The sequence below is a fragment of the Equus asinus genome, chromosome 19, assembly GCF_041296235.1.
Source record: "Equus asinus isolate D_3611 breed Donkey chromosome 19, EquAss-T2T_v2, whole genome shotgun sequence".
In the NCBI taxonomy this organism is placed as follows: Eukaryota; Metazoa; Chordata; class Mammalia; order Perissodactyla; family Equidae; genus Equus; species Equus asinus.
Window position 1 is genome coordinate 25,894,045 of NC_091808.1, and position 26,956 is coordinate 25,921,000.

General features: G+C 34.5%; 1 protein-coding gene across 8 annotated transcripts in view; it reads left to right on the forward strand.

Annotated features, from left to right (window-relative positions):
• The window catches only part of ERBB4 (erb-b2 receptor tyrosine kinase 4), a 1,100,930-nt gene that overhangs the window by 798,953 nt on the left and 275,021 nt on the right, over positions 1–26,956 (forward strand). For all 8 annotated transcript variants that reach the window (XM_070489795.1, XM_070489798.1, XM_014851360.3 and 5 more), the window contains 2 exons: positions 20,778–20,910; positions 25,590–25,683. In XM_070489795.1, coding sequence (XP_070345896.1) covers positions 20,778–20,910; positions 25,590–25,683 — 227 coding nt within the window. The remainder of the gene's footprint in view (positions 1–20,777; positions 20,911–25,589; positions 25,684–26,956) is intronic.

Here is a 26,956-nt window from a genome sequence, read left to right on the forward strand (position 1 = left end):
TTTCTCAACCCTCAAAAAGGGTTGGTATAAAATAATCATAATAGATGCCTTTTATAACATATTACATGTTTTTATAATATATTACATGTTTGCAAATCTTGCCTAGTCACAAGAACCCTCCTGTGGAGAGTTATTTTCAATAGATGTGTTAAGTGGATCCTGGGAATCTAAACGTTTAATAAGCATCCTGGGTAATTCCTTGGATCCAATCAGTTTGTGGAAATCCATGCTGTCGAGTGTCCTCTTTGCTTTTTGTTTTCAGTGAATTTGATAACATAGAATATTTGCCATTGTGGGTGGTGGAGAAAACATAGACGTTCTTCTGAAATGTGTAAAAAATGCTGTTCATGGAGTTTTCTGTTCAAGAAGAAAGTTCGTTTCATAAATTCATTTCTATAGACATGTCACTCTCTCTTTTTTCATTCACTTTGCTACTTATTGATCCCCTCTTTCACTTCTTTGTTACTCAGAAGCAGACAATGTTTTTGTGGGTACATGACGATGCCTTTTCCATCTTGTGCTGTGACATTCCAATGATGAATACTTACTTCTTCCCTGTTTTTCTACTGAGTACTACTCTCATAATCCTACAAGTGCCGCTACCATGTCTGACTGACTGATAAACATCAGATAAAAAGGCTCAGAATTCAAGCAATCTGTTTAGAAATGCATATTCTTGTTGTGGTCATGATGAGACAATCGTTTTTAAAAGTCACATCCTCTAAGAAACATTTTGCTCTCGGGATATCTTCTCACTTCTTTGATCTCACCATTGGAACAACAAGGCTATCCATACATAATAACTGAGTTTATTTTTTGCACATATGAATGAAGAGAAGAGGACATTTTAAAAAAATATAAATTCTTAATGATTTAAGCTTACTAATAGGCAGTCAGTGAATTAATTTATTTATGAATACTTTACCTTGTTCCAGAAAGGGGTTAAGGCAGCTCAAGCTAGCATATTTCCATAAAATATATCTTACAATTTGTGAAGAGCTCACATGTTAGCTGTTTGGGATCCTTAAAAATATTTTTCAGAAAAAAAATAGATCTATTGCAACATGAGGTTCCTGGTTTGAGTGCACTTGAGTTCTTATACATTCTTCTGTTCCACATAGAGTCAAGAAATGTAAAATCTTATTATGTATCAAAAAATGCATGTTCACCCTAGTGAGAGTTATCCTTCCATTTACCTTGGATTATTTCTGATTCCTGACAGAAAACTTGCTTTTCTTTTTCTCTAATACTTAAGCTTCTTACCCCACATTACTATGTCTGTTTTTGTACACGTCCCAGGCAAAGTATTTTATTCGTGAAAGTAAAATAGAATCTTCTTCAACACTATTTTATAAATATTTCCCTTCGTCAAAGTTCTACTCTTCTTTTCTTCTATTTCTTTCAAAAACCAAACCAAAACAATACTACTACCTTTCAAAGATAATATTTAACTATGAAGACAAAAATATCTAAAGAAAAATAAAAGAAACAAAGAAAAATGTTCCTCTTTGACCAATTTATCATTTTACAAGCCCCACAAACATTTACTTCTTTTATCCTTCGTAAAGCTGAATACAAAAGCATATGGGAAAAACAAAAGGCAAAAAGAAATTAAATGTAAAAAAGCAAGATAAGAAAAATTTCTGTAATGATTCCATATCTCTTTACTCCAAAACCAAAAGCAAATAAATAATAATAACCATAAACTAAAAATTTAACATATTCTTCAATTTTCAGTGTTATGCCTTTTGGACTAAATTTAGCCATTTTTCAGACTGTGAACGTATTTCTTGTTCTGTGCACTTAGAGTTGACTTTGCAGTTTGGGGAAGAAATGAAGCAGTTAGGAGAAACACAGTTTTGTGGTGCTATAGTATAAAATTAAGCATATCCTTTTTCATTTTTAACATCTTAGAATAAACAATTTTTGCATGAAATCCATTTATCAAAATTTGGATTTCGGTCTCGAGTGCATTGGATCCTGCATTTGCAGAAATGTAATTACCCTGTAAACTTGGCCTCAGAGGTGATGCTGCCATTAAGGAGCCTACAATGGTTGCCCACATATGATTAAAGCCTTTTTATCATCCACAATATTATCTGCAAATGGGAAAACTTAAATATTTGCTTCATTTTGTGTACTGTAAATATTGCATTTTCAGATATTCTTTCTTAATATAGCATGCACATACAAGATATGGACAAACACACATATTCACTGCAAGACATATGCATACACAAACACACAGCATGCATGTGTGTATGCATATGCACACACAACATACATTTGTGCACATCCCTGGAACGCGTACCCATGCATACACACACACACACACACAACCCAGTCACCATAAAATACTCTGATCTAAATCTAAGTATTGACTTGGTAAGTTAAAAGAAAAGGCAGCCTTGATTTTAATGGTGTTTTTTGGAGTTCAACATGATATAAAACAGTAATGACAATAAAAGGAAAACTTCACCTTATCTATAAAGGGTGACAGTGGCTTGAGCAATCTTACTCTTTTAAGTCAAAAATTTCAAAGCAGACTTTATGGTTTGAAGAGATTGAAGTTGAGAGAAACTCCAGGACATGAAAAGCTAGTGCACTTCCTGCCTCCTTCATTTATACGTTATAGTATGAACAAAACGACAGTGCTGGTTGGAAGGAGTTTTAGGGTAGGTTTATAAAAGTATTTGAAATTTCTTAAATATTTAAGCGCAAACTTTTAACACTGCAATATAAACAGTGAGGAGATAAATATTACATCAATCTTTCAGAATCTAAGTTACATTAGAGCTCAGGCATCTCTGTCTAAATTTGTGCCTATATACTTAAATCTAGAATAAAAGAGAAACTAAATTCATAATTAACTTTTCAAAATGGAAATATATTTATTTTCTAATTGTAATTGTACCTTTATTATTGTTAGAAATAAAAAAATTGAAACATATAAAAATAATATAATTTTTGTGCATAAATATTATATATACATAGATGTATATAATGAAACATAATTTCATATATAAACAGGATCATACCATGTGTATCTAAATACTGTTTAGCAATCTATGTCTTCTACTTAACGTATTATGAACGTCTTCCATGCCAGTGTATAGAGCTCTTCCTTATTCATTTTATAAGTTGTATACAAAAATGTTTATTAAACAAGTGCCATGTTAATGGTAAATTAGCTTCTTTTCTTTTTCTCTATTTTTCCTCCTGGTGTACTGTGAATCCTAGTTCATGAAGATTTTCCTCTGTGCAGTTATTTCCTTAGGCTGAGGAGTTTGAAGGGGAGTTTCTGTGCAAATGAAGTTATATATAATAAATTTTGATATCTATTGAACATCATCATCTTTCAAAAATACTGGATCAGTTTAACCTAAACTGTTTAAATCTAAGCAATGTTTGATAAGGAATATTTTCCACCACTCTTTGCAACACTGGATATTAAATATGGTTTTAAATTTTGGTGATCAAAATATGAAAAAGGTCTTTTAAATTTAGATTCTTTTGGTTGACATTGAGCCTCTTTTTATGTGTCAACTGATCATTTACATTTCATTTCTCATAAATTACTTAGTCATGAACTTTATCCATTTTCAATTTGAGAGTTGGTCCTTCCTTCTGGATGTAAAAGAGCTCATCACAAATTAAAGACGTTAAGTTTTTGTCTTTTAAGTTTGTTATGAATAACTTTCCCTCATAGGTAATTTTTAAACTTTTCTTCTTTTGATAAATAAACATTTTGTTTCTTATCTGGTTAAGTGGATGGATTTTTCATGTTTATGATTTTGATATAGTCTTAGTCCTTTTCATCCAGTAGTACTTTAAAAACTATATTGAAAATTTTAATCCATCTGGAAGTTTTGGTATAGCATACATTTTTTTGAATCTTCAGTTGATTAGGATATTGATCAAACATGATTTATTGAATAATCTATCTCTCCTCACTGATTTTAGACGTCTTCCCTATTTCAACTAAATAGCAAAAAAAGTGCCAGACTCTGTCTCTCAATCTATATAATTTAATTTAATCTTCACTACCCCCCGTGAAATATAATTATCCCCATTTTGCAGATGAGTATGCAGATGTTCAGAAAATTGCATAATATTTCCAAAGTTTGGGGCTATTAAAAATCATATTCAGAATTCAAATACTTTGTCTGATTTCAAAATCTATCATCTTCATTGCACCATTATTCTTCCCAAAATAAAGAGATTGATTTTCATAAGAAAACCTGCTGATTTACTGAAGCATACCTTATATAGCATTATGTTCAAGAGCACACTCTGGAGCCAAATGGCCTGGATTTTAATCCCAGCAAAACTATTTACTAGATGTTTGACCTTTGATAAGCTATTTAATATCTCTGTACCTCAGTTTTATCATTTGTAAAATGGAATTAATAATAGTACTCACTTCATTGAATGCTTGGCTCAAACTAAGTGCTAGCTATTATTATTATTATACAATTATGATCTTTTTAATTAAAAATAGATTATAGGGGCCAGCCTTGTGGCTTGGCGGTTGAGTTTGCACACTCTGCTTCAGCCACCTAGGGTTCACGGGTTCGGATCCCGAGTGTGGACCTACATACTGCTCATCAAGCCATGCTGTGGCAGTGTCCCATACCTAAAATAGAAGGAGATTGCCACAGATGTTAGCTCAGGACCTATCTTCCTTACCAAAAACATAATAATAATAAAATAAAAATAAATAAATAAAAATATATTATAAAGTATATGCACACGTATACTCACATTATGTGATGTGAAGGTACAATATTTAACTTTTGCTTAGTGAAAAATTCCTTCTTGGGGAACAAAAAAGGAAGGAGAAATATGGCGCGCTCTCTTTTTATAAGCAGAAGAAAAATTCACATTATCAAGATGGTGAATTATAAATTTTCAAGCAGCACATCAACCAGTGGTAGACATGGAAGAAACAAGAGTAGTTATTAATAGGAGCCTAGACATTGAAGAACTTAAAAATGATTTTCTGAGATTTTAAAAGATTAAAAAAGTCTATGCTTGAGACTCCCCTAAATAGATTTTTCCATTTTACCTTCTAATTAAAATATTTAAGATTGGATTTATGATAAAGTAACAGACATTGATTTACAAAAATACCCATGAAATACGAATTTTAGGTTAGTGGTTGCAGAGACAAATATTTGGTGATGGAGAATACATTTTTTTATATAAAGACTATAAAAAGAATATAAGCTTTTATATTTATCTGTGATTTTTATGTTCCTCAAGTTTGATAGTAGAAAACTTCGCCTCACTTAACGTGAATCTAAAAAAGGGAATTGCAAAACTGTAGTTAATTGCTAATAACTGGACCCTCTGGATGGCATCATGATCCAATTTTAAGATGAGCCACTGCACGTCAAGAATTTAATTGGAATAAAGAATTGTTGAGTAAGGAATAGAGGATGTCTAACACCCATGGAGAATAAAACAATGTTTGCCTAATACATTATTTTATTTGTTTTTCTCTGATGACAGTGACAATAACTACAAAATAGTAAGCATTTTACGTTTTATAACATCACAAGGAATTTTGATTTTCTATAAAATCACTACAATTGATATTGCCATCATTTTCATCTCTAAGGTGTTGTATATTATAGAAAAATACATTTGATTATAAATTAAAGCTTACCTTGTTGTAAGAAGATATTGTTACAGTCACAGATTTTCTTACTTTCTCTCAGTCTATATTCTCACCTTTGATTTGTGTGCTCCTGGTCCAGCCCATACTCTCCTGGCTGAACGTGCATTTCCATACAAAGTGCTTCCAGGTTAGAGGGATCATCCTTTGGGACTCATAGCCAATCTTCACTTAGAAATATATGAACTTTGCTACATTTTCAGTAAACCACAGATCAGTAAGAATCATAAAATACGTAACTTAGAATGTAGTGGGTCACTATTTTTCTAAGTAATAAAAAGATAGATAATCTTAATTGTACTTCTAAGATTTTCTTCTTTAAGTTACCAAGGTAATACAATAATACCTATTCTTTGTAAAAAAAAATCAAATAAGATTTTGATATTGTATTTGAAAGAGCATAATGTCTAATTACTAACCATGCTACAAAATGTTCTCTGCTCTTCTCAAAGGGTAATAAGCAGTTACAGTTTCAGAAATGACACCCCTTCTATTTTGCAACCTGGAAATTCTGAAAGAATGGAGGACCTCTCAACAATAAAAGTCAGCATTACTGCAGGCCTCAGTTTTTATTACAAATGTCAACATTTTAACCTGACTTGCCTCTAGATCTGTGGTTGAGAAATTTTAAAGGAAAAAGTTTAGTTATTAAAAATGCAGGAGTCTGGGCTCCAGTTTCCCGAGATTGTTGTTTAGATAGTGTTGTGGCTTGTCTTGTATCCCCCAAAAAGATGTGTTGAAGTCCTAACTGCTGGTATTTGTGAATGTGACCTTATTTGAAGAGATGGTCGCAGATGCAATTAAGATGAGGTTATACTGGAGTAGAGTGGGCCCTTAATCCAATTTGACTAGTGTCCTTATAAGAAGAGAAGAAGAGGTACAGAGGCAGACACACACACACAGAGAAATCCTTGTGAAGACATACACACACACAGAGGGAGGATAACCAAGTGATGGCTGAGGCAAGGACTGCAGTTAGGCAGTGTAAGCCAAGGAACACTAAGGATTGCCAGCAACCATCAGAAATTAGGAGCAAAGCAGAGAACTACGGCTTTTCCCTCTGAGCCCCCAAGAAGAAGAAGCCTGCAAACACCTTGATTTTGAAATTCAGAACTGTGAGAGAATAAATTTCTGCTATTTTTAAGCCACTCATTTTATGCCATTTTGTTATGCCAGCCCTAGAAAACTAATACAGATAGTGGTATAAGACCCAGGATTCTGCCTTTTTAATATATACCAGATCATTCTGAGGCAGGAGTCCGTGGGAAATCTTCTGAGGAACTCTATCTACTCTGTCATATGTCCTATCATTCTCCCTATTATTCTGTAGTCAGAAACATATTTGAACACACCAGATCCTGGCAATTCATTTCTTCTTGTGAGTGTTTGCTCCCTCAAAAAGGACTTATGGGAGGAAAATTCACAATTGAGTAACTTAAAATCATATATTTAATAACAGATCTGGGAGACAAAGATAAAGAATGAAATTTAAAAACCATCTCATAAGTAGTGTTCTTTTTTCCCTCTACTAACGTAACACACTCAATAAAATGAAGGGAATATTTAAAGATAGTTTACACATTAATTGAGTAATTATAGGACAATATATTGTACTATTAAATTTTATTTACTTTTGAGTTTCAAAAAAATTCTTATTGATTTATTTTTCTTTTTTATAGTTAATGTGCCTTCTGAAAGGTACTTTATAATATGCTCAGTATTCTAAAAATATTCAAGGATTTTTTAATATTTTATCACTGCTGCCTATCATCTCCCCCATCAGAATTTCCTTCCTAGGACCTACTCAAGTCAGAGATATAATAACTAGAACATTTAAGACTGAACAAAGCTTTGGGTAATGTCTATTTAACCTATTTAATATTGTGAATGGGTACGTCTTACCACTTATTCCTGTACTTTTACCTCCTGTAACTTTTTATAGTTGTAACTTGTTCTTACATTTTACAAAGACCTATTCTGCCACTCCCCTTTATACAAGTCTAACCTTTCCTACTCTCAGAGCTTACTGCAATACAGTTTTATAATGATCCCCAGGGATATCCACCTCCCAATCCCCAGAATCTGTGAATGTTCCTTTATATGGCAAAAGGGACTTTGCAGATGTGATCAGGTTATGGATCTTAAGATGAGAAGCTTAATCTGGGTTATCTGGGAGGGCCCTAAATATAATCACATATGTCTTTATAAGAGGGAGGAAGAGGGAGATTTGACTATGGCAAAGGAGAAGGTAATATGACCTTGGAGGCAGAGGTTGGAGTGACGTAGCTACAGCCAAGGAATGCCAAAGTGGCCTCTGGAAGCTTGAAGAGACAATGAGCAAATTCTTTTCTGGGGCCTCCAGAAAGAATCAGCCCTGCTGATACTTTGAATTTAGTCCATTAAGACTCATTTTGGACTTCTGACCTCAAGAACTATAAGAGACTAAATTTGTATTGTTTTAAGTGATCAAGTTTGTGATCATTTGTTACAGCAGCAATGGGAAGCTAATCCAGTGTTCTTTTAGTGACAGAAGCCTTACTCAAATTACTTTAGGCAAAAGAAGAAAGCATAAAATAGAAACCAAAAGCAAGCAGGCATATATATACTTACATCATACAAAATAGACTTTAATTGAAAAATGAAACAAGAGACAATGAAGGTCATTACATAATGATAAAACGGTCAATTCATCAAGAAGATGTAACAATTATAAATATATATGCAACCAACAACAAAGCACCTAAATAGATCTGAAGGAAGTAATAAACAATAATACAATATTGGCAGGGAACTTACATACCTCACTTTCAACAATGAATAGATCATCTAGACAGAATCTCAGTGAGGAAACATTGGACTTGAACTATATTTTAGATCAAATGGACCTAACAGATATATACAGAGCATTCCATCCAACAGCAGCAGAATACACATTCTTCCAAGCTCACATGGAACATTCGCCAGGATAGATCATATGTTAGGTCACAAAGCAAGTCTTAGCAAATTTAGAAAGATTGAAATCTTACCAATTATCTTTTCTGACCACAGTGGTATGAAACTAAGGATCAATAACGGGAGGAAAAGTGGAAAATTTACTAAGATGTAGAAATTAAACAACACACTACTAAACAACCAATGGGTCAAAGATTAAGTGAAAAGAGAAATCAATAAGTATCTTAAAACAGATGAAAATGGAAACACAACATACCAAAACTTATGTGATGCAGCCAATCAGTGCTAAGAGGGAAGTTTATAGCAATAAAAACCTACATTAAAAAAAAAAGAAAGAAAGATATCAAATAAACAACCTAATTGCACTTCAAGGAAGTAGAAAAAGAAGAACAAACTAAGCCCAAAGTTGACAGAGAGAAGGAGATAACAAAGATCAGAGCAGATAAAAATGAAATACAGAATAAAAAAACAATAGAAAAGATCAGTGAAACTACGAGTTGGTTTTTTGAAAAGATAAACAAAATTGACAAACCTTCAGCTAGACTTACCAAGGAAAAAATAGAGAGGACTCAAATAAATAATATTATAATGAATGAAGAGACATTACAAGTGATACCAACAAATACAGAGGATCATAGGAGACTACAATGAATGATTACGTGCCAACAAACTGGAAAACCTAGAAGAAATGGATAAATACCAAGAAATATACAACCTACAAAGTCTGAATCATGAAAAGGTAGAAATTCTGAACAGACCAATAAGTAAGGAGATGGAATCTATAACCAAAACTTCTCAACAAAAATCATGTATCTGATTAACTGTTAATATCCAAAGTATGTAAGGAATTCATAACTCAATAACAAAACTCAATGACAAAAAATCCTAATTAAAAAATGGGCAGAGGATTTAAATAAACATTACTCCAAGGAAGACAGACAAAGTGGTCAAGAAATGACATGAAAAGGTACTTAACATCACTAATCCTTAGGAAAATGCAAATTGACGTCACAATGAGATATCACCTTACACCTGTTAGAATGGCTATTATCAGAAAGAGAAAAGATAACAAGTGTTGGCTAGGATGTGGAGAAAAGGGAACTCCTGTGCACTGTTGGTGGGAATGTAAATTGGGATAGCCGCTGTGGAAAACAGTATGAAGATTCCTCAAAAAACTAAAAATAGAAATACCGTGTGATCTAGCAATCCCATTTCTAGGGGCATATCCAAAGGAAATCAAAGCAAAATCTCAAAAAGGTATTTGCATTCCCGTGATCATTGCAGCATTATACATAATAGCCATGATATGGAAACAACCTCAGTGTCTGTCAACAGACAAATGGATAAAGAAGATGTGGCATATACATAAAATTGAGTATTATTCAGCCATAAAAAAGAAGGAAATGCTGTCATTTGTGACAACATTGGTGGACCTTCAGGGCATTGTGCTAAGTGAATTAAGTAAGACTGAGAAAGACAAAGACTATGATTTCACTTATGTGTGGACTCTGAAAACATCTAACTGATAGAAGCAGAGTAGAACAGTGTTTGCCAGGGGCTGAGGGGTGGGGGAAATGGGGTGATGTAGTTCAAAGGGTACAAACTTTCAGTTATAGGATGAATAAGTTCCACAGATCTAAGATACAGCATAATGGCTATGGTTAACATTACTGTCTGTGTATTTGAAAGTTGCTATGAGAGTAGAGGTTTAATGTTCTCACCATAACAGCAACAACAAAATGGTAATTATGTGAGGTAAGAGACAGATTAACTAAACTTATAATGGTAAATATTTTGCAATATATTCATGTATCAAATCACACTGTACACTTTAAACTGACAGAATAGTATAAGCAATTTATCTCAATAAAGCTTAAAAAATTAATGTTGGCCATAATTGTACATGCTTTCAGTCTTTTCATATAACAAAGAAAATAAACATAATTAAATGGCATAAAACAATATGTACATAAAAAAGCAAGAGAGCATATCAGCTCACAAAATGAGAAGTCCAAGGGATATTTCTTCAGGCACAGATGGATCCAGGGGTTAAACAACATAATCAGGATTCAATACCTCTACATTGCTCGATCTGCTTTCCTTTTAGGCCAGCTCTCTTTCCTCATGGTTGGTCCTGTCAGCATTAGGCTAGGAACATCCTCAGAGTTTATGAGTACGAGTAAGAGAGCTCTACTTTCTCTCTCCCCGCATTTGTACTGTGGAGAGAACTCTGATTGGCACTGCTTGGGTCATGTGCCTATCTCTAGAAAGTTCACTCTGTCAGAGTTTTTCTCTCTTTGCCATCAACTGTTCACACATGTTTTCCAGGTAATCTCACCCAGGCAATTGGAGTGATATTTTAAAAATAAAATCATTACTGTCCTGCTTAAAATCTTTCAACAGCTTCCCACAGCTCTTTGGACAAAGCAGAAAATCCTGTGAATGACCACTATGTCCTACACAATCTGGCCTTTGACTACCTCACTAGCTCCTCATTCTCCACTTTCCACTCCCTGCCCATGTCCAGGCTCTTCTCTGAAAGCACTAATCTAAGTCCCTGCTCAGTCTCTCTTGGCTAGGGTTGAATTCCCAATGTCTCACAGCTCTCTTTGCATTAGTAATTCCTATTTACCCTTCTCATGTCAGTTTCTTGTCCCTCTTCTGTGGGCTGACCTAATGCCACCTACCCTTTAGGTTAGGACAACTGCTATATTCTTGCAGCACCCGATATATTCATATATATGATTATTTATCTAATGCTTGTCTCCCCAATAGACTGTAAGCTCTAGGTAAGAGAACTCTGTATTTTATTTCATGATTTTATCATATCCCCATTTCTTAGCAGTGTCCAGCATAAAGTAGGTAGTTTCTCAACAAGCATTTTTCATAGTAAACACACGAATATGCCTGTATTTCTTGTAAGTGCATTCACTGAGGACTTAGTTAGATAAGTGCATTAAATACTCTACTAATATGATGTCTGATCTTCATTGCAACCCTGCAAGGGAGATATTGTTATTCACTTTACGCATAAGTAACATGTAAATGATTGCCCAAAGCTACATGGCTCATCATAGAGTAAAGAGTTGAACCTATGTTGGTCTGATGGCAAAAACTGAACTATTACAACTAAATCATATTTTCAACCTTTTAAAAAAAGATTAATGGTATCTGTGCAAATACATTCCAAGTAAAACCCATGCCTATACACATGGTAAATAATACAAACAGCATAGATGGTCTTGTACAATGAAAGAAAATATAGTTTTTCTGCCTTTGTGCCTGTAAACAGTACTCCATTTCAATATTTTGAGCTAATCCATTTACTTTCACACATGCAGCACAGTGGCAAGATCCATTATTTCAGCCTGCCTCTATTTTAATGAAAGCAGGTTCAATATTCTCTGTAAAGGTCAAAATACTAAGCACATTATTATCTCTCCAAATTTTTAACAGATAGGTACAATTCAGATGAGATAAAGAAAAATCTATTTTACAGCTTCCAAAGAAAACAGAGAGGAAGGTAAAAGTTGCCTAATGACTGCATTGCTAAGGTTTCTTTAGAGTTTTATGATGGCCTTTTGAACTGTAAACCATTGAACAGTCTTCTCCGCCTTTCCCTGTGACTATCACTTTGGGAGGTCAGAGAGCTGTTGAAATCTTGGTGCTGATTGGAAACGTCTTTTCTCTTAAAAATTTCAAAGAAGTAGCTTCCTTGGCCTTTTGTTCTAAGCTATGTGGAGACACTTCCCTTGGTTTCACTCTGGAGAAAATGATCAGCCGGGCTTCAATACCATTGCCTAGAAGTTTAGAAAGAATGAGACAAAAGTAATTATTATTTTTCTGTTTATTATTGCTTTCCTTCAACAGATATTGTTTCCCCGATCCAAAACTGCTCTGAAATTGAGGATCTGAATACAGACTAAGGGAGGCAGTCAGCAGAAAAGAACATAGGAGCTTGAGTGAGGCTCAAACCCTTCTCTCTGACTAGTGTCAAAGCATATAACAGAAAATGCAAGCAGTCAGGTTTCCCCTGCCACCTATGGTGGAGTTCCATCACCCCTGGGAGAGGGAGGGAGAAGGGACAGCAGTGAGAGGCTTTCAAACCTGAGAAAATTAATGGGAGTTGGTGAAATAAATAGATCAAAAAGTTGATGAAATATCATGAAATGGGCAATAACAAGGGGGTACTGATGGCTTTGTCAACATCCTAAAGGATGAAACTGAAAATGTATTTGAGGGCCTCAGACAGAAGTTGGTAAACAAAGAATTTGAAGAATTGATTGTATTTTCTACAAGGATATGAAGGTGATGAATACAAAGAAACAGAGATTCATCACACAGTGCAATATGATTTTCAATATACTCTGCTTGTCTTTACAAGTTGCTTTTATACTATAATTTTGGGGGTATTCTTTCCTACTTCAGGATTTCCTCTGATGATCGTGTTTATCCTACAAGCAAGTATATGTAAGAATTGTATATAAATATCTACATATATGTTTCAGGATATTAAATACTCTATAAATAACCTTAAAGTGGCTGAATGTTTATAAACATAATTATTATAACTTTACATACATTAATATTGATCTTATGCTACTGTCTAACTCTTCACGTATTATATAGAATTTGATCTTACACATTTATATTCTATCAGCTTGATTGAACTATTTTTCCTCTTACATCTTTATAAATTAGTGAGAAGTCACTTATACATCTAGAGAGTCAAGGGTATGAGAACTTTGTTAAGATTCCATTTCTACTGACATTTCTTTTGTACGTGACAGAACTCTCTTTCTCTGCATTATGAAAGAATCAGAAGGGAAGAACTCTCACTATTAATTCAAAATCAATATAACAGATAAACTGTCAGCCTTTCCTAAGTAAAACATACAATCATTCAACTTTTGAAAAGAAGAATCTACACATGATAAGAAGAGACGAATAGTTACAATATATGGTATTTCAAGTTAATAAATCTTTAAGACATGCAGAGAATCACAATTAAGCCAAGTCCACAAACTTTGAGTTACCTAAAATACTTAATAATATATTTGAGAAGAGAGAAAATCCTATCTATATTGGAAAACACTCTATCCCATCTCTGTTCTTTCAGATTATCTTTAAAATTTACATTTATCTGTTATTTAGAATGATAATTATAAAGTAAATAAGTTGAAACAGAATAGAAGTGAGACAGTCCTGACGGCCTAGTGGTTAAAGTTCGGCGTGCTCCCTTTTGGAGGTCTGGGTCCAGTTCCTGGGCATCGAACCACACCAGTGACTTGTCTTTCAGTAGCCATGCTGTGGTGGCAGCTCACATAAAAGAACCAGAAGAATTTACAACTATACACAACTATATACTGGGGTTTTGTAGGGGGAAAGGAAGAGAAAAGGCAGAAGATTGGTAATAGGTTTTAGCTTAGGGAGACTCTTCCCCTACAAAATAAAAAAAAAAAAAAAAAAACAGAATAGAAGGAACTACAATTTTCAATAAAGTTTTGTGGAGTGCTTAGATGTTGTTTGGTGGCATTTTGGAGAAATCTTATATGAAAATTTTTGCCTATAAATAAGAAACAGCAAGTAATCCCGCTTTGGATTTTTAAAAGTAGATATAGGATGTCCATTCTGGCCAAGATGGAATAACAGGGATCAGATGTACCCTCCTTCATGAAACAACCGAAAGAAAGACAAAATATCCAGTGACAGTTTGCAAGAGAGTAGATATCAGGTAATGAAGGAGAGTGATTCCTGAGAATGAGGAAACAAATGAGGGGGCCTTGGGATTGCCCTGGCCAAGTACCTGGAGAGGAGTTTTAAACCATGGCACAGCCAGAAGGGACTCAGGCCGAGTCCCAAAGACTCCTTGAACTCCAGAGGCAGAGCTGAGTCCAGGGAGACTAAGGCAGCGAGAGTCTACAGACATAGCGCCAGAGAGTAGAGAGCATCACAGAGAGAAAACTTCACTATGAGTAGTAAACAAAATCCTCCAGGCAGGAGGAAACAATAGCAGATAGACATATGGATTTATATATGGAATAACGAGCACAAGAAATGGTAACAACAAGGATAAATATATAGGATTTTCTTATTAATTAATTCTCTTCAAAGGGCAGTCTAATGTTTGAACTAAAATATAACAATGAGTGTGGGGTGAATAACATATGGAAAAGTAAAATGTATGACAATAGGTCAATGGTTAGGAAAGCAGAAATGGAAGTATCCTATTTTAAGGTTCTTAGAATGCACATGAAGTGGTAGAGTATAACCTGAAAATACACCGCAGTAAATTAAAGACGTATCCTAGGATTTCTGCTTCTGGGAAGATGGAGTAGATAGATTTTTCTCTATTCCTTCTGCTAAGTACAGCTAAAGTCCCTGGACATTATATATACAGGAAACATAAGAATTTTGAAAGGTGGAGAAAAGAAAGAAGACAGATTTGAGATCTTGGAATCTAAGAAAGGACACAGATGTGAGTTTCCCAGGTTTTCTTTTTGCCTCATATATCCCAGATTTGGAGGTGAAGAAACTGGCAACTCAGAAACACCAACAGGTGCAGACCGAAAAAGCCCCCAAAAGCCTGTTCTCTCTAACCAAACAACCTGGAAAAGGGCAGACTAGCAAGACAGAAATCTTTTAAAGAATAACTCCTCTACTCCAGCCCAAACAGCACGGAAAAGACTGTGGCCCCCAACTTCACCTGTGCCAGCAAAGGAGTGGGGAGTGTAGACTTTCACCCTCAACAGGCTGCAAAGAGGTGCCCCAACCCTCCTACCGAGGGCTGACAGAGAAGGTAGATCATGGAGCCGGGACTTTCATCCCCACTGGGTGGTGAAGGGACCAGGCAGGACTGGGTTTAAACACTTACTCTGGCACTTGTGGCTTCGGGCAGATTGGTCTCTCTGAGCCTCTGCTCATCTGTAAAATGATCACACCTATGCATGATGAGTTTGAAGATTAGGATACATATATGATCAAAGCGTATCAAAAAAAAGATGAAAATTACAGACCAACATCTCTCTCAAGAATAGAGAAGCAAAAATCCTTAACAAAGTAATAGCAAATAACGTTCTGCAATATATAAAATTGGTTACACAGCATAACCAAATTGGGTTTATTCCAGGGATACAAGGCTGGTTCGATAGTTGAAAACCAAACAATGTAATACACCATATTAACAGGCCAAAGAAGAAAAATCCCAGGATCATATCAATGGATGCAGAAAAATATTTTTTAGGAGAAATTATTTGGGAATTAGGGCTAGGCAAAGAGAACTTAGAGTTGGCACCAAAAGCACAATCCATAAAAGGAAAAAATGATAAATTGGATTTTAAAGTTAAAAACATTTGCTCTGCAAAAGATCTTGTTAGGAGAATGAAAGTACAAGCTACAGATTTGGAAAAACCATTTTCAAATCAGAAAGATAGATAAATAGACAGGCAGATAGAATATATAAAGAACTCTCAACATTCAACAGTAAAAAAAATCTAATTGAAATGGGCAAAGACATAAAAGACATTTCACTGAAGAGAATATACAGATGGCAAATAAGCACATTAAAAGATGTTCAAAATTGTCAAGCATTTTATGGAAATCAAAATTAAATCTACAATGAAATATCACTATGTAACTAGCAGAATGACTAAAATTAAAATCATGATAAAACCAAATGCTGGAGAAGATGCAGAGAAATGGGATAATTCATACACTTTGGTGGGCACATGAAATGGCACAATCACTCTAGAAAACAGTTTGGCACTTTCTTTAAAAGTAGCCACAAAGTACCCTTATCATATGACCCAGCGATTATACCTCTGAGCATTTATTTCACATAAATGAAAATTTATATTCCTGCAAAAACCTGTACACAATTGTTTATAGCAGGCTTGTTTGTAATAGCCCCAAACTGTGAACAACCCAAATATCCTTCCATGGGTGAATGGTTAAACAAACTGTGTTAATCTATACCAGGAAATACTGCTACCAATAAGAAGAAAAAAACTAGGAATGTACACAACAACCTAGATGGATCTCCAGAGAGATATTCTGAATGGAAAAATGCTAATCCTCAAACGTTACATACTATATGGTTTGATTTATATAACAATTTTAAAAATGACCAAATTGTAGAAAAGGAGAACAGATTAGTGGTTGCGAAAGGAGCAGGTGAGTGGGTAAGGTGCAGATGACGCTGGAAGAGAAGTGGTGTGAATAGAAAAGCGTGATGTTAGGGATTCCTGCATTGGTAGGAATCTTCTGATTCTTGACTGTCTCAATGCCAATTTCCTGGCCGTGTTATTGTGCTATGGTTTTGCAACATCTTACCATTAGGAGAAACTGGGTTAAAGGGAACATGGGATCTCTTTATAACTATACATGAATCTACTTTTATCTAAAAGTAAAAAGTTTAATCAAAAATAAATATACTAAAAACACAAATGATTTCACTAAAATAAATAAAAAAGTTATGTGGCTCATAATCCAATAAATAAAAAGAGATAAAATAAAATCATAAAAAAATTGGTTTTTCAAAATGTGGCAGGAAAAGAGGAAAAATGAGAAGAGAACAGATTGGACAACTAGCAACATAAATGATTTCAACTAACTATATCAGTTGTCACATTAAATGCAAATTATTTAAAAAACTAATTCAAGACAGAGATAGTCAGACTGGACAAAAAAAGCAAGACTTGGGGCTGGTCTGTGGCCTAGTGGTGAAGTTCAGTGCACTCCACTTCTGCGGTCCGAGTTTGCATGTTCGGATCCTGGGTGCGGACCTACACTACTCAATAGCCATGCTGTGATGGCAACTCACATATAAAGTGGAGGGAGATTGGCACAGATGTTAGCTCAGGGCTTGTCTTCCTCAAGCAAAAAAAGAGGAAGGTTCACAACAGATGTTAGCTCAGGGCTAATCTTCCTCAGCCAAAAAAAAATTAAAATAAAAAAAAAATCAAGACCTAACTATTTGCTGCCTACAAGCCATAGACTTCAAATATAAAAACACAAATAGATTAAAAGTGAAAAAATATACTAATAGAGATAAATGGATCAATGGAAGACTAGAGAACGAGAAATAGACCCACAAATATATGGAGAACTGATTTTTAACAAATATGGTAAGGTAGTTTAGTGGAGAGAAGACAGTGTTTTCAACAAATGGTGCTGGAAATATTGCATATCTACTGTATATGCAGAAGATAAATAGATCTTTACATAGTACCTCTGATGGTGAATTTTACGTGTCAACTTGACCGGATTATAGGGTGCCCAGACATTTGGTTAGATGTTATTTCTGGGTGTCTGTGAGGGTGTTTCTGGATGAGATTAACATTTGAATTGGTAGACTGAGCAAAGCAAAGTGGAAGGGCATCATCCAATTTGTTCAAGGCCTGAACAGAACACAAAGGCAGAAAGGAGAATTCTCTCTATCTGCCTGACTGCTAGGCTGGGGCAGTGGTCTTCTCCTGCCCTTGCACGGGGACTTACGCCATCTGTGTTCCTGGTTCTCAGAACTTTGAACTCGGGCACAAATTACACTGTGGGCTTTCCTGGGCCTCCAGTTTGCAGATGGAGCCTCCACAATAATTGTGTGATCCAATGAGCCAATTCTTTATAACAAATCGCCTGTATATATGAATTATATATGTATGTGTGTATATACATAATCTCCTATTTATTATGTTTCTCAAAGTGAATCATATACTGTAAAATCAAAAACTAGAAAACTTCTAAGAGAAAACCCTTGTTACCCTGGATTTGACAAAGATTTCTTAGATAGGATGCCAAAATGACAATTCATAAAAGAACAAATTGATAAATTAGACTACACCAAAATTAAAAACATCTACTTTTCAAAAAGACAACTTAAAAGAATGAAAATACAAGGCTAAGACTGGGAGAAAATATTTGCAGAATATATAAAGAATTCTCGATAGTAAATAGTAAGAAAACAATCAATCCAATATAAAATGGCAGAAGATTTGGTGACAAGATATATGGACAGCAGATAAGCACACTAAAAGATGCTCGATGTCTTTAGTCATTTGGGAAATGCAAATCAAAACCACAGTGAGATACTGCTACATAAAAATTAGGAAAACTAAAGTTAAACAGACTGACCATATCAAGCATTGGCAAACATGTGGGGGAACTTCAATTCCAAAGTTGAGTTAACTGATGGTGGGAATGGGAAAATGGTATAACTACTTTGAAAAACAATTTGAGTTTCTTAAAAAGTTAGCCCTATACCTACCATATTATCCACTTTAGGTATTTACCCAGGAGAAATGAAAGTGTATGTCCATACAGACTTGCACACAGATGTTCTCAGTAGCTTAATTTTTAATAGCCACAAATGGGAAAAAATAAGTGTCTAGGAATAGTTGAATGATTTAAAAAATGTGGTAAACCCACACAATGGAATATACCCAATAATAAAAATGAATGAATATTCATACACACAGCAACATGGGTGAATTTCAAAATAATTATATGGAGTGAAGAAACTATATAAAAAGAGACTACATACAGTGTGTTTCTATTTATATAAAATTCTAGGAGATACAAACTAATGTTTATTCAGTAACAGAAAGAAGACCAATGGTTATCTGAGGGGGGTGTGGCAGGAAGAAAGGACTATATAAGGTCAGGGGGAATCTTTTGGAGGTAATAGATGCATTCATTATCTTGATTGTGCAGGATGTTCATGATTGTATGTGTATGTCAAAACATCACAATGCACACCTTATGTATGAACAGCATATTATATGTCATGTATATCTCAGTGAAACTGATAAACACACACACACACACAGTTTCTCTTAAACTACATTGGAAGAGATTATTTAATTGAGCAGTCTGAAGCCAAAGATCTGTTGATAGGTCTAAGTATGCCTTGAGAAAAAATTTTAGACAATTTAACACAGGGCGTCCTTAAAGTTCATGCTATAGGAGAAAGAAGACATAAATTGGGAGATTTAGTGGCACTGTTTTAATGCCAGTCACCATTGCAGATGCAGGCCATTTGCTCTCAAGCATCTGGTAGAGGAAGCTCCTTTCACAGAAAGGACCCTGCTTATCTGACAACAACGTATGCAACGCCATCCCAACCCACCTCACACATGCTCTTGCCATGACCTTTTATATCCCATAATAAGTAAAGTTGGCAAATAATGGGAAGAAAGAGGATTTTGATTTCCAAGAAGATGAAATTCTTAGAAATTCATATTTCATGAAAACCACATACAATTGTGTTTTATATGCCTCAAATCACTTTTTAGGTAACCAAAATAACATTTGAAGTCTTTATAGGCCCTTCTTATTCAACATCTTCAATAAAATTATGTTATTCAGTAAAAATAATAATATACTGCATAAGTCTTATTTGGTATAAAGGGGAACAGAAATGGTGAACACTTAAGCAGCAATTTTAAAACATGGCCCCAAAATTCTTTGGCACATAAATAAAATAAAAAGTCAACATAAAATAGAAAGATAAGATTCAAGAGCATTGTCACTACTTTAATCTCTACACTTCCGCAAAAATAACCCCTCAAATTTATTTATATTCTTTCAAAACTTTTTCCTTATATGTACCAATTTGACTAAGTATCAAGGTAAGTCTAGTCGGACTGTAGTAGAGGCCTATAAAACAATCTTGTAATTCATTTCTATTTCTTTCTCCCCTTCTTACATTTTATATATTCTTCTTTTTCTTTCTCCTCTTCTTTTAATGATTTTTTGTTTTATGAGAAGTATCATTTGATCTATTTCTTCATGAAGCTCTCATGTGGAATTGAAGCCAAAATTTTGGTGTATTGGTAAAGCAAAGGGCTGGCTTGGAAGATTAATTTCTATCACCCCTCCTCCTTAGAGTTTTGATGTGGACAATTCATGTTTGTTCAGTCTTATGTAAAATGCAAAGTTGCTATGGAAACACAGTGATGGGGCTCTACAATATGGAAGAAGAGGGGAGTAGGGTGGCTCACGGTAATTGAGTAGGCAGCCAAACTCCTCTGCCATGGATCTCTTTCAAACTCCTTCAGAAATAGCTTTATTCAGGAAGATTCATGTTAAAATGATACATTTTGACACAGGCTTCTGTTCTGTTTCTCCTTGATTTTGGTGTTTTTTTCAGCTGCTGAAGGAATGGTATGTAACCATCTGTGCTCAAGCAATGGCTGCTGGGGACCCGGGCCAGACCAGTGCCTGTCCTGCCGTCGCTTCAGCAGGGGGAGGACCTGCATAGAGTCCTGTAACCTCTTTGATGGGTAGGCCATCTTACATGTCACCTTTACCTCATGAGCTTTGAAGTATTGACTGGTTCAGAGTTAAAAACGATAAGAAAATGGTAAAATTTCAGAATGTGTGTGCTGGCCAAGAATTTTAAGAAGAGCTCTTGTTGCGTAGAGGAAACAACATAGAGAGTTATTTTAAGGGAGAATAATTTCATTTGAAATCACAAGTCTAAATAGATATTGATTAGTATGCACATTTTTTAAAAAGTGTACCAAAATAGACAATTCTTAATAAATTATAGCATTTTATACTTAAGCAAAATTGAAAAATATATTACTGTTTTCCTTATGAAGGAGATTGTTATGAGTAATCTTTCCTCTGATGTTTCCCAATAGTCCTTTTTCCCTCATACTTTCTGTTAATTTTCATGCAATTCCTGAATGAATTTTTAATCTTTTCCATTCAGGTTGTTTGAGTGTTTGATTGTGTATTAGAAATGACACATTTCTGTATTTCTGACAACTGCTCAGCTCTACAGAAAAATTACCTTTGTAGTTTCCAGTTGAAGACCTTTTTTGAAAATGTTCTACCACCTTCCAAAGAGAACCCAAGCAACATTTTAAATCAAGTATTTAAAATTCCTTCTGATACTATAATAATCACATTGCCAACAATAAAACTTAGTATATACCTTGTTGCATGGCATTTCGCATACTCATAAAATCACTTTATCATAACATACCATTCCACGCATCACAGTTGTCCTTCATTAGTGTGATAATGCATTTTTTAGTACTGTCCCTGAGTCAAATTTTCTTGTATTTCTCACTGAAAGGATTTCCAACAGTTTTGTAAAATTGTAGTTTTGAAGTTCTTTATTTCATTTCTTCTTTTGCCTCAAGAATTGTCCCATTTTAACAACTGTTTTCATGATCCCAGATAACATTGTACTTTCGCATTTTAGATCAAAAGGATAAAAACCTCTGGATAATAATAGCATTGATATATCTCTTTTTTAAACAATGACCAAACCCAATACCCTCCATGAAATTTATGGAAAAAGATTAAAATTAGACATTTAAATATAAAAACAATTTTAAATAAGAATTTAATAGTTTTTCAGGAAAATTTCAGCTTGTAATTTTGTAAGGTACAATCAGCTCATAAATTTGGTAATGAATATCAAATTATATGCTGCCTGTCTCAGATCAAAATATGCTTCTTTCTCTGTGATTGATACCATTAAAATGAAACTAATAAACTTTAATTCCATTAAGTGAATGTCCCATGAAAAGTTTATTGAATATATACGTACAGTTCTAAAGAAGAAATGGATTCTAGAAACCATGTTATCGAACAGCAGCATCTTATAAACAGTGAGAGTTGGTAGAATTGTGTTGGCCAAAGTCATAACACTCCAGAGGAGCAAAGCCAAGACTAGGCCTCAAGGCATCTGATTTTCATCCTGTTTTCTTTCCAGATGCCATTGTTTTTCTTTAATATTTCAGTTTTAAACTTGTCAGAAATATGAAATTGATAAATATGTGGGTGTGTACAACATCCTCTGTCTCAATTCTGCAAAACAATGAAAGCTAAGTGGAGGAAAAATACCCATTTACTAAATAAGCAACACTCATTACCAAACTATTTTTGAAAGTTTAGCGTCTTCCATGTCATTAAATCAAATGTATTAAAAAAATGTAAAGTTTTAAATGTATTTTGTGATAGTGATTGGGTCCTAGGAAGTCATACACGCAGGGTGGATTTGAAAGATAATGGATGGAAGTATCTTTGGTAGTCCGATCTTGCCTGCCCAACAACAAATTCTCCACCTCCAGTCTTGGCATATTGGCTAATTTTTCGAACATTGCCTGTTCATTTAGTCAGCCTTTGAGAAGGAATGAATTCAAATCCTAGCTTCAACTTCCTAGTTGAAACATCCAACCTTGGACGAACAACCCAATCATTCTAAACTTGGTTTTCTTATACGGAAGATGGGAATAATAATGCTGCCAACTCCATAGGTTAGTTGTGATTATCAAATAAGAAAATGCATAATAAAGTCTTGTTAGAGCTCCTACCACTAAGATTATCATTATTTTCTTTTTGTGTCTATTAATCTGAGCTGATTAAATGGTTAAATAGAACAGTCACCTCAAAAACTCCCAAACTAAATACAAATATGACATTTACCAAAATCAAAGAGTCTATTTATATATACAAAAGCATGACTATCATAAGACACGAAATCCTGAAAAGATGATTTTTCGAAGGGGAAAAAGGAAATCAGTCAATTCCTGGCTATTAGTACTCAAATTTAGGTCTTATAAGTCACTATATTTCAGCAACTCAGCTACAATGCACAAGCAATAAAATTGAAACAGAAAGCTAATTTCAATGGGATCTTAATTTTTTAACATGGTTAAACTCTTCTGAAACGTTAAGAGCAACACAGAAACATCAAAAAGAATGCCAGTCTAAACTCTTTGCAGACATTTTTTACATTTAACAATCACCACCTCTCAAAGAAATACTCTTTTTCCATTTTACAGAGGATATTTAGGAAACTGAAGCTTAGAGAATTTTAGGGCTTTGAGGCCTAGAAATATTAGTGTCGGTGCTGAGATTTAAATTTTGGAAGGATTTGACCCTAAGCATTTGCTCTTGATCACAGGATCGGCTACGGTAGCACATGCAGGAAAGCCATGAGAAATGTACAGCAGCAAAATGCTCCATATGCAAAACTCATACTCAATAGACTTGATTTGTTAGATCAGATTCAAGTGAATGAAGATCTCTGGGAAAGTCATAGTAGAATCATTAGGGGACAGGGAAGGAAAAGAGCAATGATGGAGACAGTGACAATAAAGAGCAGAAGTATGGAAACTGGAAGGAGGATCTGTTTCGACACCAGAAAGGAAGAGCGGCAGAAACCGTACAAATGGAAGTGTATGGAAGAAAAGGCAACTAGGTTGGCTCCATGATTTTCTATCACATATTCATTTTACTCCTCAACTCTGTGTGTGAGGAAGGGGGTTGTGGAGAAGAGAGGGAATAGCATGACCTATGTTTTAGCAGCACAAAAATTATAACCTTCATTTAGCACCATAAACCTTTAGTCAACCAAAGAGCGTTTCGAGCACCAGTGATTTGCTGATGATTGCAGGCTTTGCTGTAACTGTCATATAATTTCATTATACAGATAATGCTTTTGATTCTCTTTACAATTTAGCTACTGCTCCCCACCCCCTCGCTAATACCAGATCATTTTGACCTTTATATTCTGAAGAGTTCTTCTGTTGAGTGCTTTATATCACTCATGTTGGTGAAACATGAAAAAGAAAATGTAGTTTTACATAATTGAGATTTTAAAATCAAGAAAATTCATAGAAAGTTTAATCCATAGAAAACCAACATCCCAGTTAAAAATGAAAAATCCCTGTAAGTAGCTATATGTATCCATACATAACTAAACCATCGATTTATGCTATTCATTTTGAAAAACCAAACTTAATTATTTTGCCTTGGAGTGGATGTAGTCTTAACCAACCAAGAGAAAATATAGCCTACCATTCAGACTTCTTTCATTTATTAAGGTTTTACAGTAACCAGAATGGATAGTTCACTATGCCAAAAAGTAAATACTTCACTCTAAGGAAAAATAAATCTGAATTTATCACCTAATTAATCCATAATTGCCATATTTGCAATACTATTAGTTTGGAATGGTAGCTCATGATACAAAGGCACAAAATAACAAAGGAGATATAAATATTTAGTCAATTTTGTTAATGACTCATAACTGACATTCTTAATTGCCTTTACCCAGTGCCTCATCCTCTTGTGGTTTAAATATATTGTACATAACTGATACCCAGTTATTGAAATTAAAATTTTAGAGTAGATACCGATTGGAAAACTTATATATTGATAACATTTCATATTCAAATAGCCACAACATGTAAGATTGTAGGAAGGGATGACCATCATCCGGGGAGATTTTAATTAAAAAGTTTTATAATGTTACCCTTAAACTATTTTTTATTTTATAGCACATAGAATTACCTCAAAAAGAATTTAAACTGAAAAGATGTTGTGATATTAGATCAATAATCTACAAAAATAAAATCTTCCATAAAAAGATATTTCCTCTAATTCTCCAAGGCAGATATTTTAAAAGAAGAAAAGAAATCAAAGCAGTTTTTGAAGTTTCACCAAAAATAAATTGAAGAGTCTTGGGATTTGAAGGACAAGGATGGGGAGCGTTCATGTAACTTAGCAGCAAGAAAACTACAATAATTCTTTCAGAGTTAAAAAAGTAAAGCTTCAGCCAAGAATATAATTTTATATAGAGACAAACAGGTACAACCATACTTTAAAAGGTAAAAATGGTTCTGCTGTGTCATCAGAAGAGTTATACTTTTTTTTTTTGAGACTGTTAGACTATCTCGCACAAGAGAGAGGTTTCCTGAATGAGTCTATCATTGAACCCAGTGGAGGGCAAGGAGAGCCATCTGGCTGCAGTTTATCTTTTCTCCTAATGGAGAACTTATTCCTTAATGTACAGGGAAATGATTCTGAAGCTCCCAGCACATAGAGAAACAAACTCGAGAATTTACTCTGCCAATAGGACTTTTAGCAGATGTTACTTCATTTGTTAAGTTGACAGCTTGTTTGCTTACATTGCCTCATACAGCTGATGTTTTCACAGTGAATTTCGGGAGTTTGAGAATGGCTCCATCTGTGTGGAGTGTGACCCCCAGTGTGAGAAGATGGAAGATGGCATCCTCACATGCCATGGACCGGTAAGCCTAAAGACATCTGTGGTTGTGTTGGCTTATTTTGCTATATTGTTGTTTTGTTGTTTATGCATCCATTCAATAGGTATTTATAGCATGCCGTGAGGAATTATGTTTGATATTCTGCCCTCAAGAGGCTTACAGTTTAGTAGTAGAGAAAAGTATTTAAAACTTCAATTTCTCAAATATTTATGTCCTAGATAATGTATTTAAAAAGGAGTTACTGAATTTTGCACAAAGGTTGTCCAGTGTTGAAAAGAAAAGGGAGATACATGAGTAATAAATTGAAGCAAAATAATTGATAAAATATAAATATGTATAAATTGTTATAGGAACACAAGTGAGGGAGAAATTAAATCTGTCTTTGGGATGGAAATTGGGGCATCACAGAAGTCCATGTAGAAGTGATGTTTGAGCTATTTTTTGAAGAAAAATCTGCAAAGAGGAAACATACAAAGATTTGCAAATGTAAAAGTTCGTGTTGTGGTTAAGGTAAACTATAACATGTTCACATATGTGTTTAATCATTTAACTAGTATGGCATTGTGAAGGACGGTTGACAAAAGGAGGAAGGCAAGTGTGCCTAAAACCTAACATGTGTGATCAATACTATGATAAAGAGAAGAACTGAGCTATGAGAATTGAAGGAGGGGCTATGGGAGAATTTGACTTTCGCATAGTTTGAAGTTAGCCTTACAGAGAAAATGATAATTGTTTTTCAGGCCTCCCTTTGGTTCCCATCCTTCAGGCTTTTTCTTGATAATGAGGCCAGTGTGAGTTTGTCATTCCAAAGTGTCATATTCATCCTTCTTTAGACAAATTTCCAGTTTACTTGTGTCTTGAGTCATCTCTCAGTAGATAATTTGGGGGACTAACATTTCAGTGTAGCCAAGAGCTCAGCATTGCTCCAAAAAAATTTAAATGGATTTAAGTAGTACTAATTTTTCTACCAGAGTGCTTATCAGCACTTAATTAGCTAAGAAAAAAATATCACTGAGCCCTCCAAACTTCCATTAGGCCCCAATGAGCCGTTCTGGAACTTCATCTAAAGAAGGATGTGGAAAACCTGGACAGTTCAGAGGACACCACAAGGATGATTAAGCTTGGAAAATCAGACCTCTGAGAAAAAGAAGTGGTGTGATTTTGGCCTGAAGAACCAAAGTCTAAAAGACAAGTTAATATGAAATATCTCCAAGTAAGTATACAAAGGGCATAGGTAGCTATTTTCTTTCTCCACTAAGGATAGTCATGGAAAACACAATTAATCCACAGCATGAGA